Consider the following 14,242-nt stretch of genomic DNA (forward strand, 5'->3'; position numbering starts at 1 on the left):
CAGAGGCTGGGCAATATAAGCAGACCCAGCCTCCTTGTGCAGATATCATTCTAAGAACCCCACCTCGGGTTCTCTTTAAAGGATACCACAACTGAAATGTGACATAATGAGATAGACATGTGTATGTACAGTGCCTAGCACACAGATAACTATGCTGTGTTCCTTTTTTTCTTTCTCTGCCTGAAAGAGTTAAATATCAGGTATGTAAGTGGCTGACTCAGTCCTGACTCAGACAGGAAGTGACTACAGTGTGACCCTCACTGATAAGAAATTCCAACTATAAAACACTTTCCTAGCAGAAAATGGCTTCTGAGAGCAAGAAAGAGGTAAAAAAGGGGAATTTCTTATCAGTGAGGGTCACACTGTAGTCACTTCCTGTCTGAGTCAGGACTGAGTCAGCCACTTACATACCTGATATTTAACTCTTTCAGGCAGAGAAAGAAAAAAAGGAACACAGCATAGTTATCTGTGTGCTAGGCACTGTACATACACATGTCTATCTCATTATGTCACATTTCAGTTGGGGTATCCTTTAAGGATGGGGATGCTATGATTCAAGATTCAAGCACTTTATTGTCTCAATATTATTTTGGTATGTACTCCTTTTGAATGTCTCTGCTCGCCCAGCACCCAGTATATAGTAGGCATTATCTTAAAGGGAAGGTTTAGGGTGAGTAAAAAAAAAAAAGTATAAAAATACACTTACCTGGGGCTTCCTCCAGCCCGTGGCAGGCAGGATGTGCCCTCGGCGCCGCTCCGCAGGCTCCCGGTGGCCGACCCGACCTGGCCAGGCCGGCTGTCAGGTCGGGCTTCTTCGGCGCTCCAATCTGCGTTTCACGCGGGCGCGGTGACGTCATCAGACGTCCTCCGGGCTGTACTGCGCAGGCTCAGAACTACTGAGCCTGCGCAGTACAGACCGGAGGACGTCCGATGATGTCAGCGTGAAACGTAGATTGAAGCGCAGAAGAAGCCCGACCTGGCAGCCGGCCTGGCCAGGTCGGGTCAGCCACCGGGAGCCTGCGGAGCGGCGCCGAGGGCACATCCTGCCTGCCACGGGCTGGAGGAAGCTCCAGGTAAGTGGATTTGCATTTTACTTATTTTTTTACTCACCCTAAACCTTCCCTTTTAAGTACCACTTGACACAGATATATTTAATAGTAGTACACAGTAATTGTCTCTAAACAGTTTCCAAGTTTTTATATTTGCTTTTAATTATCTAAAATACTAATTTGGTGTTGTTGTTTAAATAGGATGTTCCTTTTCTAAAACTCAAATTTAATTAACTACATTAAGCCCAAATAACCCCTGGACCCATCAGAAGTACCCCCTGGTGTACACGTATCACTGGTTGAGAAACTAGGATATAAAGAACATAGTGATTGTAACAAAGGTAGAAGTAGAGGAATTATTCAAATATGCCAGGTATTACAAATATTTAAAAATGTTGTACACAGTGTTAATTATTTCAGAGAAGATGCAGAGCTTAACAAGTTTATGGCAGATGGGAAAATGCTGTTTTTCAGTGTTTGTGTATGTGTGGAATAATCTAAGACAGGGCATTTCCAGGGTGAAAGTGTTGTCCTTGATGATGTTTTTGGCCCTGCTCATACAGTGAGGCTTATACAAGAGTTCCAGTGATGGTAGTTCAGTGCGGATAATAATAATAATTCCAATATTTGTATAGCGCTTTTCTGCTTTCGGGCTCAAAGCGCTTGCGAGGCAACCACTAGAGTACATTCAGTAGTTACATAGTTACATAGTTACATAGTTATTTTGGTTGAAAAAAGACATACGTCCATCGAGTTCAACCAGTATAAAGTACAACACCAGCCTGCTCCCTCACATATCCCTGTTGATCCAGTAGGCAGTAGCAGTGTTAGGGAGTCTCGCCCAAGAACTCCTTACTAAATAGGTGCTGACTTACTGAATAGGAAGAGCCAGGATTTGAACGCTAGTCTTCTATGTCAGAGGCAGAACTCTTAAACGTACTCTGAAAACACACCTGTTCAGAAAAGCCTATAATTTGCTATAGGCAGCACTGAAGGCACACTGGCTCACCCACTAATCCTGGTGTTTCCTTCCCCTTTGTTTCCTCCCCACTACCCTCTAGATTGTAAGCTCGCAAGGGCAGGGACCTCCTCCTAGTGTTTCTCATACTGCTGTAATTTTAACATATGTATATGTACCAACTACATATCCACTATGTATGTATCTGTATTTATTCTATTCAATGTCATGACTGTACAGTGTCTTGTATTTCTTATGTATATTTGTTCCCCATTATTTGTTTGTACTATGTACAGCGCTACGGAAGATGTTGGCGCTATATAAATAAAAAATAATAATAATAATAATACACTATCCATCCATAATGACCTTTGCTCCCTGAGAGAAGGGAGGAGCACGCTTAGGGTGGAGGTACTATAAGCAGAGGGAAGCTTTCTGGAGGAGTTAGGGGTAGGGACCACCTGCAAATGGTAACATACACCGAGGGAGGGGAAATGTGTCAAGCTTGAGTGGGTAATTAGATTTGAAATGGGCCTGTGCAGTTAGACACAACATCCTGAGTAATAGGTGCCTTGTTGCTTTATAAACTCTGAATTTTAATTTATGTAGTGCTGGTTCAGCCTCTGATAATGGGTAAAAGTCAGGGCCGGCCCTACCATGAAGCTGACTGGATCATGTAATTTAGGGTGGCAGACTGTAGGGGGCAGCATCAGCTCTACACTGAGATGATCTTTGTCAGTGTCTCACTCTGCTCTAAAGGAAGAGATGGAGCGCACTATAGTGCATTACCAAGGTTGGGCTTTATTCGCAAATATAAAAGTTATACTCACAAGACTGACAAAAACGCCTCTCAGCGGTACAGCCAACCGCTTCACTCCCTGGCAGTATGTCGGCGGCGCGCTGTGGCCAGCAGCGCGATCTCCGGTGGACTGGAAGCCGTTTCGCTCTAGGGGTGGGCGTGGCTGGAGGTCAGCGTGCGTAGGACGTCATGACGCGTTTCGGCGCTCTGCGCCTTCGTCTCACTCTGCTCTGCTGCTTCTGCCTAACTCACAGAGCTGTGTGTGCTGGCCCCACCTCTTAATTAATATTCACTGCACTTTGCTAGTTTTTGCCCAGGGATAGGGGTGGGCTCATCATCACAAGTTTGCTTCAGGCAACAAAAAGTCTAGAACCTGCCCTGGTAAAAGAAGTGGAAATATTAATATCTGTCATTGTTGTTATAATAAATGGGTAAATCTCACACAAGTTAAGGTCCTAGATTCATTTCTGTGTTGTGCTATAATAGCAAGCAATAATGTACCCATGTTTCTCTGGACAGGCCAACGGGGCGAAGACACATGAAGAGGCTCTGCAGCTTATCGGGGCTTTGCGTTCGGCACTGGATGACAAACAAGCAGCGCTGACCCGGGACATAGCAGAGCGGCAGCGCGAGCGACGCTGTATCCTGGAGGCGCAGGTGTGGGAGCGACAGACGCTACTGGAGAACTCGGGGCTGGTCTGCTATGCTCAGGAGGTGATGAAGGAGATAGAACAGCCATGCTTCGTCTTGGCTGCAAAACAGCTGCATGAACGGTAAGAACGGCTGCCTGGAATGCTGGGAAGAAATGCGCCATCCTTTACCTTTCCTGCAAGATTGCAAATCACAGCTACTCACAACTTAGGATGTAAAAAACTTAGGATGTAAAAATTGCATGACAATCACATCTATGTAAAATCAACTGCAATCAACAGGAGTGATGGAGCTTTGTATTCTGTACACACAGATAGGCACCCAGTATAACAAGTAGTGTATACTGCAGCGCTGTGTTGGTCACATGGATACATTCCTCAATTTTTCACAAGGAGGTCCACACTCTTCACTGTAGTGTAGTTTCATCTGTGGTAGCATTAAAGGTGCATAAACAGAAGAAAGGGGAGGGATCATCTCAGTGTGCTATCAACAAAGCTTTACTAGAAATAGTAGGCAAACAATAAAAAAGTACAGGGTCACTCACATAAAGAGGGTCCTAATCCATCTAGGTCCTCCCTCGGCTATGCTGGCTTCCCACCCTTGTGGTACTCAGGACCCTTCTGTACTGCGATCACACTGCCAGCTCTTGTCCCGACTAGTTTCGGCTGTTGCTATCCTCAGGGTAAACTTTTTTTATTGTTTGCCTACTACTTATATTAAAGCTTTGTTGATAGCACACTGAGGGGATCCCTCCCCTTTCTTCTGTTTATGCACCTTGAGTGCTACCAGAAGGTGAAACTACACTACAGTGAAGGGGAGTGTGGACCTCCTTGTGAAAAATCGAGGAACCTATCCATGTGACCAACACAGCGCTGCACTATACACAACATGCGATTTTGGGAAAAGGGATTGTTCCAGCTGTGGCAGCAGTGTAACACACTATACAAGTATCTGATTGGATGTGCCTCTGTTTTGTTGTACATTACCCAGTATAACAAGTTAGAACTCTTTACTGAAGAAAAATATATAAAAATAACAGAAATATACCATACACCAAGATCAGGAAATGCAGGTAACTTAAAGAGAACCCGAGGTGGGGTTCTGATTCACTTGCATTGATGTGCGCTTTACAGCTCAACGCACAGAAATGCAATGCAACCCTACGTTTTTGTAACGCTGCTCAGCACAGCGCATTGATGTAATCCAGCTACATTTAATTACATGGGAAAATCAATACCTTGCTGAACGCACAGGACAGTGCGCTGTGAAAAGCGCACAGAAACGGCCCTGTTGTGAACGAGGCCTAAGACCCCCCTGGTGGTGCCTAACCCTAAGTCCCCCCCCCCCCCCCTGGTGGGCGTACGAGAGGAATCGGCGTGGGTGACTTGGGTGCTGGATACAGCCGGCATATGGCTGATCCTGCTGCTGCACAAGTCCCGGCCGTGTTAAAGACTATTCCCCCTCCAGGCCGCTATGGATGGTGGAGAATCAAATAATTTGTCTTCCAGCTATCACTAGAAGCCAAATTATTGTGTTTTAAAAGTAAGTTCAGCTCCATCTTCTGACGGCGCCGAAGTTACTCCCTGTACGCCCAAGTCTCCTGCGCTGTATTCACTGTGTTCCCCTGGTGGTGCCTAACCCTAAGGGTGGTGCCTAACCCTAAGACCCCCCCTGGTGGTGCCTAACCCTAAGAACCCCCTGGTGGTGTCTAACCTTAACACGCTACAATCCCCAATAACGATAAAATGATACATTTCAATTTAATCACAGCCACCCGCTAAATAGCGTAACGTCTATTGGTATTACGATAAGTAACAATTGCGCCCATATATTATGATAAATCGGAATTGCGCCCATTTTTGGCCATGACTTTTTTAACTGCTCCTCTTCTGCCCAAGTACATATTCTTCCTGACTTGAAAGCGGGATTGTCAGCCATAAAATAAAATTCCATTTACTCACTGCTCTGAGTTTATTATGTAGTCTACATGCAGTCTGCAATGCAAGCATTCCAATATAATCATAAATGTGTCTGCTGTAATGAATCTTATCTTAGGGCCCGTTCACACTGCACGCGTTTCCATATGCGTTTTGGAAACGCGTGCGGGGGGGCCGACACGCAGGACATCAGACATTGCATAGAGTGCAATGTCTGATGTTCACACAGCATGCGTTCCGGACCTGTGCGGTCCGGGAACGCATGCTGCACGCAGATTTTACAAAAACGCGCGGCTGTCCCATTCACTTTTCAGTGATGGGATCAGCCACGCAACGCATACGAACGCGGATGGCGTGCGTTCGTACGCGTTGCGGTCCGCACTTTGTAGTCTGAACGGGCCCTTAGACATCCGGTTTTTATTCTGGTACATTGCCTGGGATTGGGAAGCTTGTTATCCCCCCTACCACATTCCTGCTACTCACTAATTGGCTGAGGGCAGTTCAGTGGGACAGACAGAGGCTGAGAAGGGAAATACACCTCACCCCTACGAAATACAATCTATGCTGTGCTCAAATTTGTTTACAAAGCAAGCTAGATATCACAGTGCAGTTCTTAGCACAGACCTCAGTGGGGACGGGAGGAAGTCTGACAAGGCATACACCATTTCAGGCAGGAGAAAAAGAGTAAGGGAGGAAACAACATCAGGATTGGCTTCAGTTATGGGCAGTAAAGATGGAAAATGCCTGGAACAGTTTTCTCTTTATTTACTATATAAAATTCACTGAAATCAAAACATGGGCAGTATAATACATCTGTTATGTAAGTAGAAAAAGTTTTTATCTACTTATATATGTGTTTTTTTTTCCTGGCATAGTATGACTGTCCCTGCAGCTTTAAGAGTCCACGTTTAATGTCCCTTTCTCATTGCTCAGGATTATGCAAGCAATCGATTCCGTCCAGGGCTTTCGCTCAGCAGCCTGCGCTCCTCTCCCGCCTTTCAAGCTGGACGTCAGCAGAGAGCTGAAATTACTGACCGAACTCAACTTTGTCAGAGGTAATTCTGAAGTCCTTCAACTAGAAAACATAGCCTGGAAGGGAGAGAACCCATCACGGGAGTTTATATAGGAAGTACAACCTCATCCATCAGAAAATGAGTGTTTGGTAGAACAGCCAATCAACATACACAGGCCATAGACCCAGAAATGGATAAAGCTGAAATGTGGCCCTAAGTAAGATAGCAGTTTTTGCCCTCCACCGATGTTTATCTATTTTTTTTTAGATTTGGTTGGGGGTAGCATCCACCAGGCCCCTATACTCTCTCCAGGCCCTAGGCAACTGCCTAGGATTGCCTTGTAAATGATCCGGCTCTGCACAGACCTGACTTACTAAGGTTCTTCTAGGCTGTAAACCAAGGGGGAACAATAGCCCCTGCCTCCCCTGTAATTTTGGGGTGGCCTGCTCCTCCTCCCTCTCCCCACCTGCATGCAAAGTAGCACATGTCTTGCATGCATCACTGCCACACCCTCTCTGCTGCCATTCGCCAGCTCCCGATCACATGACTGATGTGAGCCACATGATTGGGAGCTGGCGAATGACAGCAGAGAGTGTGTAGCTGGGATGCAGGCAGGAGACCCCCATTGCTGGAAGCAAGTAAATATTACTCTGCTCCCTGTGCTACTTTTCAATGGTGTCAAGGTAAAGTGTGCCCGGTGGCAAATTCAAAGTTGTTAACTAATTAATAGGGGTACCCCAGTTGTCATCAGGGAAGGTGTCGGTATCAGCAAAGTTAAGGTTATGGGTAATGTTTCAAGTGTGGGAATGTGTCAGAAACCCGAGTGTAGGGTATATGAGAAGTTAAAGCATTAAGGTCCAAAACCTGGCATGTGAAAGTTCAGAGTGTGGGGAAAAAGGGAAGCCAGGAAATATTGCCCAAAATAGGAAAAATGGGCACGTAAAGGTGTAAGGAGAGGGTGTCTTGCGCTGAGTGAGGAGTTGTTCAGAGTGTGGGAAATGGTACAGGTATGATGGAAATGTTGAAGGTGTGGGAAGCCGAAAGTAGGTACCTAGTACTCCTGTCTAGAGTATGAAAAGGAAAACCAGGAAATTAAATCCCAAAGTAAGGGAAGTGAACCAAATGGGGTATGAATGTTTGGTAACATGGGCAAAAAAGTGTTCAGAATGTGGGAAATGGATATGGTATCCAGAGCACTGGAGATGGTAAACAGAAAAAAGGGGCTTGGGTGGGAGGATTCCACGCTGTCCATTTGGGAGGGGTGCTACGGGACAATACCTCCCAACCTGGGATAGACCCAGCCAAATCGAGACATTTGGGAGGTATGCACTGGTCACTTACCACAGCACTGAAATATCTGTTAATAGACTCAAACAATTATATTCCTCCTGCTGCGGCTGTTCACCCCTATTCCTTCTTATGGACTGTTCCTTTATGCCTATGATTCATATCTACTGTAGTGTTGTATGCATCAGAAATTATGGTATTTTAAATAAATCAATATTACTAATGAAAAAATATTCTCAAACAGAATTGTATTAAAATGCCATTAAATTCTCAACAGTGGTCCTTAAATGTGGAAATGTTGTTCTCTGTGATACCTTCTATTTCTTCAATCCTTTATGTTTAACGGTTAGCATCCTTCACATAACCACACATCGGAGGAGTAGATTCATGAAACTGCAGTAAGCAAAATATCGTGCACAAAGTCTAAAGGGGCCCATACACTGGTCGATTTTAGCCATCTATCGACGGCCGATTCGACCGTTTTGATTGAATCGGCTAGAAATCGATGCAGCAGCAAGCATGATCGATCGGCAGATCAATCGATTTCCGGCCGATTTCGATCAATTTGCTCGATCGGTCCAGATGGAAAATCTGGGTCGATCGGCTACTGGCAGCCGATCGATGGCCCATAGGGTTGCATTGGATCGAATGGTGCAACACTGCATTTTGATGAAATTGCAATAGATTTCATTCTGAAATCTATTGAAATTCGATTCCTGCTGTGTGGCACACATCAGATACATCCCTGTCAGATTCGACCTGATAGACATCTGACAGAAATCTATCTGATGGTCTAATCTGCTGCAAATCTATAAGTGTATGGCCACCTTAAGGCCCCGTTCACATCTGAGCGTTTTGCCAGCGATTTTGGCAAAGCGATCAAGCGCTAGCGCTTTTTAAAGTGCTATTGCCATAATACCCTATGGGCCCGTTCTCACTTGGGGCGATTTACGTAAATCGCCAAATGCAAATTTGTATCCTGCACCATTTTCAGGCGATTTCCTCACGATTGCGTTTAGTGCTATAGAAGCGCTAAATACGATCGCGGAAAAAATCGGCAAGTGTGAATGGGTTTTTTTTTGTGTTAATAGCCAAAAATCGCCATAGCAAAATGCTAGCAAAAGCGCTAGTGTGAATGGGGCCTTACGCATGATGAGCAGAGCTTAATGCATTGCATGTAATGTATTGTATTCCACTAAAGGAATGGTCAATGAGATGCAAATCATTTTGAGGTGATGCAGTCTTATGCAAATTTTTAATGCAGCTTGAACATGAACCAGTCAAATCCTGCTGAGGTAAAATTCGATTGGTCCATTATCAAGCTGCATAAATTTGCATACAAAATTAGCATAATACTGCATCAGCTCGAAATGATGTGCATCTAATTAACCATCCCTATTCTGCTTACTGCAGTTTAGTGAATACACCCAAAAGTGACCTGCATAATACAGATCAATGGAGAAAAACGATTGCTTATTTTAGTCTTGATGACAGATTTCTAAAGATTTGATTTGCTGTTTCTGTAATTGCTTCCTTCTTTATTGTACATGGAAAGCAAAAGCGACATGTGATGACAATCAGCAAATCAGAGCCTCACAAGTCTAGCACCCGATCATCACACCATTTACAGCAGGATTGTCAGCCATAAAATAAAATTCCTATTACTCACTGCTCTGCGTCTATTATGCAGCCTGTAACCTGACCCTCCATTGCGAGCATTCTAATATAATCATAAATGTGTCTGCTGTAATGAATCTTATCTCAGTCAGCCTGGCTCTTTTCTTGTACATTGCCAAGGAGAGCTTATTATCTCCCCCCCCTCCCCCACCACCACATTCCTGCTCCTCGCTGATTGGCTGAGGACAGTTTGGTGTGACAGAGGCTTAGAAAGGAAATAGAAGATAAATCACCTCACCTCTCTGCAGAAGCTGCTGAAATCCAATCTTTGGTCTGCTCACATGTGTTTACAAAGCAAACTAGATATGACAGTGCAGTTCTGTATACACCATTTCAGGCAGAGGTGTAAGGGAGGAAATTACATCAGGATTGGCTTCAGTCAGAGGTAGTAAAGATGGAAAATGCCTGGAACAGTTTTCACTTTATTTATTATAGTAAATTCACTGAAATCAAAATGTGGAAAGTACAATACATACTGTATGTTATGCAAGTAGAACAAGTATTTAGCTACTTATATTTGTGTTTGTCTTTTCCTGGGATAGTATAGCTGACCCTCGTTCCTTAACACTGCAACATTTGAGCAACTGTAATGTTAAAATAGAAATGAAGTAAACATGTTGTGGATTTACAGTAAAGAAAGACTACCATAATTGGACATCCGTAGGTTTGAATACTCATATTGCATGCCGTGTCTTACATATTGTTATACACTATAATATACTAATGGGTCATTTCACCCACCAGTGCTAATTTAACTATTGGTGGAGGCCGGTGTGTTTCTGGCTTCTCTCTTCCTTCTGCCACATGAAAATGAATTGTAAATCCAAGAGGGAGAATGGGAGACCTTTGAGGTGGGTGTGGTGAGTGGGTGGAGCTGGGAATTCTGGTACAGAGATCCAAAACTTCTGGCAACTGAAACCGACTTTATGGTGGAGAGATCCTCGAGTTCACACACTCCAATGTTTATTGCAGTAATGCAGCCACATATGCTAATGGGCTGTAAGGAGCTGTTAGTACCGTCTGGGTGTTCCCACTGCCTCCCGTGGGGGTCCAGCTAGTCCACCTATAGCCCATTTCAGATCTACATGTCCCTCTCTCTGTTTGTAGGCTTGTCAATGTGACCTGCAGTCCAGGAGAGAGAAGAGGCAAGTTACTAAACCCGGTCTCCTTTTCGGAGTCTACAACCACCCTTTTTACCCTTCCCCTCCCTGTTCCGCCCACTGCTAATGGGAAACTCTACCCTAATTTCTAAAATGGCTTCCAATCTGACTTACTTTTATCTTCTTCTGTGTTTAGGATAATTCCAACCTTTTTTCATTTCTCATATTCTATCACCATTCTCTGGTCATTTGTTTTCTTCCATTATCTTCTGTCATACGTACTTCATCTCCATCATCTTTCTACTCATATTCTGTCTCTTCAACCTCCATCATCTCTCCATCATTTGTCCTCAAACTCCACCACAAATATCCCTCCACTTTCTTTCACCCCCAAATTCTTTGAATTTCATTGCCCCCTTTCTGCCTTCCATGTTCGTACACTATCTATCTCCATTCTCTATGTTCCATACCCTTCCATCGTACTTTTCATATCCCTTCCCCCTCTATCTGCTTTATTTAGTTTTCTTCATGTTCCATCTACTTCCTTTGTCCTCTATTCTCATCTATCATTCATCATCTTACCCTCTCCATTCTCTATTCCGACTCCTCCATCACTCCTATACTATTGGCATTTTCTCTAATCTCTAGCCTGTCTTTTCCATTCACACACCATTTTCCAATCCTTTCTCTCCATCTCCATTTGTCCTCTGTTTCCTTTATCTTCTGTTTGCGGCCTCCGTATTTTAGTCTTGCTTATATTTCTGCACTCCTTTCTTATTTTCTCTCCACCATCTCCTTTCCTTGCCCATATTTTTTTTCTTTGATAGTCTGTTTCCTAAGACCTCCATGTCCTGCTCTTTTTTGTCATTTAATTTTGTCTTCCTCTTTTTTCCAGTACCATTCATCTCAATCCTCTGTCATGAACATGGCCTTCATGCTGACTTGCTTTTTGTCTGCTTTGTTTAGGTCAGCCCCTTTCAATCTCTTATCCATTCTCTATTTTTCACCTTCAGGTAGATGTTTCCGTCCTCTGTCGTCCATTCTCATCCTTTATCCTCTTTCCTCTATGCTCATCTTTTTCCTCTTTCCTCCATCAACTTTCTCTCTCTACCACCTCCATCATCTGTCCTCCACCCCCATCATCCTTCCTATGTCTTCATCCTCTCTTTTCCATCTTTTTTATTCTTTCCTTCACCACCATCATATCTTCTCTATTTTCATCCTGTCTCCTCCTTCTACTGTACATTCTTTCTTCTCCAACCTCGTCATCTTTTCTCTATACACATCCCCTCTCTTTTTCTTTTGTCTTTTCTTCTCTATCCTTTCTCTTCTATCCCTTTAATCTTTTTTGTATCTCCATCACCTGCTCTTCATCTACTTCCATCTCCATTCTCTGATCTCCATCTCCTCATCCCACCTTCAACTCAGTCTCGAATGTCCATCTTTTAATGACATCCTTTGGCCCCCATCTCCTCTACCATCTTTTTTTCAGTCTCCTTGAATTACCACTTTTGTCCTACATCTCTATTCTTAATATCTGTCTATAGCTGCATCCTCATCTGTCATCCTCTTTCCTTACTCACCCTCTCCTCATCCCCTGAGTCTCCCTGGCATCCTCTTGACTCACCAGGCTCCCTGGATTGCCTATCTGCCTGCGTCTTCCTGCTCGTTATCTGATCTAGGATCTGCAGTAACGAGATCTCTGTTTCCCCCTCTCAGCATGGATTGCTCCCCATCTCCCCACTCTACCCACCTCACCCCTGCCCACCCTGCTTCTCTTATACTTGTGTTGTCCTTCCTTCCTCTTGCAGCTCCAGATGCCCCGGTAATTGACACCCAGCGCACATACGCCTATGATCAGATCTTCTTGTGCTGGCGCCTCCCCCAGGACTCAGCCCCTGCCTGGCACTACACGGTGGAGTACCGCAAAACAGACACCAAACACAAAGCCCTCAAGCTATGGCAGCGTCGGGAGGAGATATGGAGCCTGAGTACCATCTTAGAAGGCCCTGACATTGATAGCGTGTACGTGCTGAGAGTGCGAGGCTATAACAAGGCTGGGTATGGCGAGTACAGTGAGGACATCTACTTGCATACACCTCCAGCACCAGGTACACTTCCTCTACTGTAACGTGACTTCTTGCTTTCCAGCTTCGGGCTAGATGGCTGTGATGGCCTCTATCCCCAGAGATAATAAGATACCATTCTGTCCTCTCTACCTCATCCTCAGTCTATAGCAATTCCATGATTTGATCTTATAGTTACACAGTTAGCTTGATTGAAAAAAGACATTTTTCCATCAAGTCCAACCAAATCGATATTGCATTACTCATCTTCTATCTTCCTTTTCCCTCTCTCTTCATTCCTCTGTTCCTCAGATTCTCTTTCCCTATCCCCACTCATCTCTCTCTCTCTCTCTCTCTCTCTCTCTGTCCTCCTCATCATCTCTCTCTTAGTCCCCCCCTTTCTGTTTTCCTCTTTCTTCCTTACTCTCTATTTCTTTCTCCGCAGTTTTGAACTTTTTCTTGGATAGCAGCTGTGGATTTCCCCGTGACCGGCTCATAGTCAGTAAGGATCGCCGGGCGGTGCGTAGTGTCCCTGGTGTCCCCATGCTCTTTGCAGCAGAGCGTTTGATGAGTAGCTGTCACGTGTCCATGGAGCTGGTGCTGGGCGATGTCGCCATCACACAGGGCCGCTACTATTGGGAGTGCACAGTGGACCCCAGCTCCTACGTGGTGAAAGTGGGCATCGGCCAAGAGAGTAAACTGCAAGAGCTTTTTCAGATGCCACAAGACGTGGTCAGTCCAAGGTGAGAGCATAAAATCAACACCATAATCAGCATGCCATATGTGGGTTTCACCAACAAACTTTGCTTTTTTATACCTATTATCTAATCCAGTGTTAGGATGTAACTGTCCACTATCCAACCACTTTGGAGTGTGATCCTGCTCCTCTTTTTGTATTCTCCATAGTATCAAATAAATAAATGTTCAAATGGGAGGGGGGGGGAGGTGCGGCTTGATAATGGCTGGGGCAAGTGTTCAAACCTGGAAACTCATAAGTGCATATATCTTACCACCAGAGTTGAAGTAACCTCTCTGTGCTTTATCCCTCCAACCTTCACCAAGGTCTGAATTTACATTTCAGTGTAAATTGATCTGAAGTTTTAACTTTTATCCTAAATTCTTGCAAACTCTCCATCCTGGCCTGTGATTGATCCTGGTCACAAACAGACGAACTATCCCTATAAGAACAAAACAATAGACCTAATTTACTAAGGATCTCCAAGGCTGGAGACCACAAATGATCCTGCAGAGTTCGGTCTTGGTTTTTATTAAAGTTCTTATTGTGGGTGATTTATGGAATCATTAAAGTTCTTAAATCGATGAAAGGTGGGGTGTCTTGACACCCTATAGGAAAAAATTATACAGAAACAACAGGAGCTCAGATAGTGTAGTATATTAGTGATAAATGAGTAGAAATAATAAACAAAAGAGGCTACTCACAAAGGTAGGTTGCAATAGGGGCAACCACCACTCGAAACAGGTGGAGACAATAAACCCGACTCCACTCCGGGTGTCCAAACTGGACTGGGTGCGGTCGCATTAAGAGGCGCCTAATGCTTCTGCCTGTTCCTTGTTTGGTACTCTTATTGGTCTGAAGAAGCATGCTGTGACCCATAAAACACGTTGCCTATGTTTACATTCATTTTTGTCTTGTGAGTCTGTTGTCTTTGAGGTAAGCCACCTCATCTTTTTCGTTTTTATTATT

The 14,242-nt window shown here is 44.4% G+C and overlaps 1 protein-coding gene and 1 long non-coding RNA gene across 3 annotated transcripts in view; one reads left to right on the forward strand and one right to left on the reverse strand.

Annotated features, from left to right (window-relative positions):
* The window catches only part of TRIM46 (tripartite motif containing 46), a 38,329-nt gene that overhangs the window by 18,648 nt on the left and 5,439 nt on the right, over positions 1 to 14,242 (forward strand). For both annotated transcript variants that reach the window (XM_068252530.1, XM_068252531.1), the window contains exons 6-9: positions 3,326 to 3,579; positions 6,328 to 6,449; positions 12,283 to 12,582; positions 12,983 to 13,280. In XM_068252530.1, coding sequence (XP_068108631.1) covers positions 3,326 to 3,579; positions 6,328 to 6,449; positions 12,283 to 12,582; positions 12,983 to 13,280 — 974 coding nt within the window. The remainder of the gene's footprint in view (positions 1 to 3,325; positions 3,580 to 6,327; positions 6,450 to 12,282; positions 12,583 to 12,982; positions 13,281 to 14,242) is intronic.
* Positions 6,144 to 14,242, reverse strand: part of LOC137532242 (uncharacterized) — a 39,069-nt gene continuing 30,970 nt past the window's right edge. Inside the window, exon 3 of the long non-coding RNA XR_011023893.1 lies at positions 6,144 to 6,483. This is a non-coding gene — a long non-coding RNA (uncharacterized lncRNA). The remainder of the gene's footprint in view (positions 6,484 to 14,242) is intronic.

The sequence above is a fragment of the Hyperolius riggenbachi genome, chromosome 9 (assembly GCF_040937935.1).
Source record: "Hyperolius riggenbachi isolate aHypRig1 chromosome 9, aHypRig1.pri, whole genome shotgun sequence".
NCBI lineage: Eukaryota > Metazoa > Chordata > Amphibia > Anura > Hyperoliidae > Hyperolius > Hyperolius riggenbachi.